This window comes from Hylobates moloch, unplaced genomic scaffold, assembly GCF_009828535.3.
Source record: "Hylobates moloch isolate HMO894 unplaced genomic scaffold, HMol_V3 SCAFFOLD_1477, whole genome shotgun sequence".
NCBI classification, from domain to species: Eukaryota; Metazoa; Chordata; class Mammalia; order Primates; family Hylobatidae; genus Hylobates; species Hylobates moloch.
Window position 1 is genome coordinate 5,423 of NW_026653752.1, and position 3,084 is coordinate 8,506.

Genomic DNA, 3,084 nt, shown 5'->3' on the forward strand with positions numbered 1-3,084 from the left:
TGGCAGGTACCTGTAATCCCAGCTACTCGGAGGCTGAGGCAGGAGAATCACTTGAACCCAGGAGGCGGAGGTTGCAGAGAGCCAAGATTGTGCCACTGCACTCCAGCCAGAGCGACAGTGCAAGACTCCATTTCAAAAAAAAAAAAACAGCCAGGTGCGGTGGCTCACACCTGTAATCCCAGCACTTTGGGAGGCTAAGGAGGGTGGATCACGAGGTCAAGAGTTCAAGACCAGCCTGGCCAACATGGTGAAACCCTGTCTCTACTAAAAATACAAAAATTACCTGAGTGTGGTGGCGGGCGCCTGTAATCCCAGCTACGCAGGAGGCTGAGGCAGGAGAATCGCTTGAACCTGGCAGGTGAAGGTTGCAGTGAGCCGAGATTGCGCCACTGCAATCCAGCCTGGCAACAGAGCGAGACTCCATCTCAAAAAAAACACAAAGGCCGGGCAATGCAGCCAACCCTCAACAGAGGTGCCTTCCCTTCCAGTCTTTCAGGACCACACGTTGCCCTTCGCAGGGTTGAGGCGGGTGTGAGTCTCAGTACGGCTGTTTTTACTGAGCGCCAGGCATTGTGCTGAGCATGTGACATGAATTGTTTTGTTTCACGTCATGACACCCTCATAGAGGGAAATCAGCAGTCCCGGAGGACAGGAGCCTGCCTGCCTCCCAAGGTGTGGCTGCCCCTCTCCTGTGCTGGCAACGTTCTCCCATGGGCGCAGGGAGATGCAGAAGACCACCTACCTCAGACAGTGGCTCTGATGCAGTCTCCAGGTTCCGGAGGCCGTCCCTGGGCGTGGGGGTGCTGCCGCTGTCCCCCCGCTGGCCCACGCTCAGTGCCTGCTCCCACTTCTGCAGAGCTTCCTCGAACAGCTCCATGCCTGAGCACAGGTGAGACGAAAAGGGAGGGTCAGCCCCCTCACAGTCTCACCCAAGAGGGGGCTCGGAACAACAAGGAGGCAGGTGGGCCTTGAAGGGCAAGAACTGGGTGGGACCGTGTGGCCTGAGCTGCTCAGGTTCCAGGCCTTCTTTCAGACCAGGTTTGCTCCTATACACTGTCCCTTGTTCAAAAGTGGCTGGAAATCACCGAATTGGGATTTGGGGAAGGGCAAAGTGACCCAAGACTGGCCATGCTCATAGGAAGGGACTGTTCCTGCCTCCCATCCTGCCCTCGAAGCTGAGGCACCTCCTGGCCACACCTTGCATGTACAGGCTCTCTGCATTGCCGTCGCTGGTGGTCAGAGACTCCTCCATCCCTCTGGCATCCCATGGTCCCGAGCACGCGGCCGTGGGGCTGGATGAGTTCACTGCCATCATCTGGGTGCCAATCAGTGCAAGAAGAAAGAGTGAAGCCTTCCCAGGCTCTCTGCAGGGACCCCCTGAGCCCTCCCCCACTGCCTGACCATGGGCCACACGCCCCCTCCAAATGCCATCCCTGAGCTTGTTCCTAGCCACAGCGTCCACACCCTCAGAATGGCCTGGACCCACAAACTGCCTGATGGTGCTTCATAGAAGCCACCAAAGCAGGAAGGAATCCTGAGACCAACGCCCAGCCCAGAAACCTGGGAACCCCGCTGAGCCCCACTCCTGACTGCTATATCAATCCCCTACACCGGGGCTCCTCTACCACTTGGACAAGAGGACAGAGTACCCATTCCGTGCCAGGGTCCTGCCTCTCATCCACACGAGTGGCTGGCCGCCCCAGGACAAGAACCAGCTCTTGCTTGCCCCTGTGCCAGCCTGGCTCAGAGCTGGGACTCTGCTTGCTGGACGAGTGAATGAACCAAAAGCCACATCCCAGGAGAAGCCAAGCTTCTGCCTTACTTATCTCTACACCTCTAGTGCCTGGCAGAGTCCCTGGTATAACGCAGGTGCTTGTCAGTGGCTGATGAATGAATAACCTGCACTTTCACAGGTATGGGTCTCCCCAGGAGACCATCAGTTTCTCTCCTCTGCACCAGCCCACCTTTCTCCCACCAACACCTGGCACAGTGAGTGATTAGGGACAATCCCTGAATGCCTGCGTGGGTGGAGGAGTGAGAGAGAGAATGAATGAATGAATGAATGGACTCTACCAGTCCATAAGCTTGCTGAGGGCAGAGTCCTCAGCAGGGGTAAGCCCGGACCTGGAGCCCTGGAGCCCTGGCACCTGCTGCTCACCGAGGCCACACTGTGGGAGGAGCCCGAGTGCTTGCTGGGCTCAATGGAAGAGATGCCACTCAGGGTGTCATTGCTCTTGCTGCTGGGGCTCTGGACTCTCCGGCCGGAGTAGCCTGTGAGGAGTGGAAGGGCATGCGTCACACAGGCATCCCATGTGGCTTAATACGGGCTGCTCCCACGCTTAACCACCTTCCCCTTCTTCCTCATCTGGGAATTGGTCCTGACCTTCTAAGTCAGGGGAACAGAGGGGCCCCGAGGGCGTGCACTCAGGAGAAGAGCGCAGGGCCCTCTGTGTCCTGCTCATGACCACATCCCTGCCATATCCCTGCCACGGGGCACAGGGCCAGGTGGAGGGGAGGAGCCTAGATCTGCCACATAAGCCTAGAATGAGGTCCATCTGCTTTCCCGCCTCCTTGCTTAGCCTTCTCTGGGCTGCTGATTGAGATAATGGTTTAGAATTCTCCTCCTTCCAAAAGGGATGTGAGACAACAACTTTTAAAAACATACAAAAGGCCAGGCATGGTGGCTCACGCCTATAATCCCAGCACTTCGGGAGGCCAAGGTGGGGGAGGACTGCTTGAGCCCAGGAGTTCAAGACCAGCCTGGGCAACATGGGGAAACCCTACCTCAACAAAAAATACAAAAATTATCCAAGTGTGGTGGCACTGCCTGCAGCCCCAGCTACTTAGGAGGCTGAGGGTGGGGGATTGCTTGAGCCTGGGAGGTCAAGACTGCAGTGAGCCATGATCACAATACTTCATTCCAGCCTGGGAAGCAGAGTAAGACCCTGTCTCATATATACATATACATAAAAATTTTTTTAGGCTGGGCTGGGTGGATCATGTCTGTAATCCTAGCACTTTGGGAGGCCGAGGTGGGTGGGTCACTTGAGGTCAGGAGTTCGAGATCAGCCTGGTCAACATGGT

The 3,084-nt window shown here is 56.6% G+C and overlaps 1 protein-coding gene across 1 annotated transcript; it reads right to left on the minus strand.

The window, feature by feature from the left end:
* Positions 1-484: 484 nt before the first annotated feature.
* On the minus strand, positions 485-2,282 carry LOC116464735 (mitoguardin 2-like). Its single transcript, XM_032147996.2, has 3 exons — positions 2,159-2,282; positions 1,198-1,315; positions 485-879 (listed from the first exon to the last, which is right to left on the minus strand). The coding sequence occupies exons 2-3, from the start codon at positions 1,313-1,315 to the stop codon at positions 620-622; spliced, it is 378 nt and encodes a 125-aa protein (XP_032003887.1). The 5' UTR covers positions 2,159-2,282; the 3' UTR covers positions 485-619.
* Positions 2,283-3,084: the final 802 nt, after the last annotated feature.

What these genes read in the sequence shown, in the direction of transcription:
- LOC116464735 (XM_032147996.2), bottom strand. Translation starts at nt 1,315, where the DNA reads ATGATGGCAGTGAACTCATCCAGCCCCACGGCCGCGTGCTCGGGACCA. An exon ending in AGAGAGCCTGTACATGCAAG is followed by an intron (nt 880 to 1,197) that starts GTGTGGCCAGGA and finishes ACCTGTGCTCAG; the next exon opens with GCATGGAGCTGTTCGAGGAA.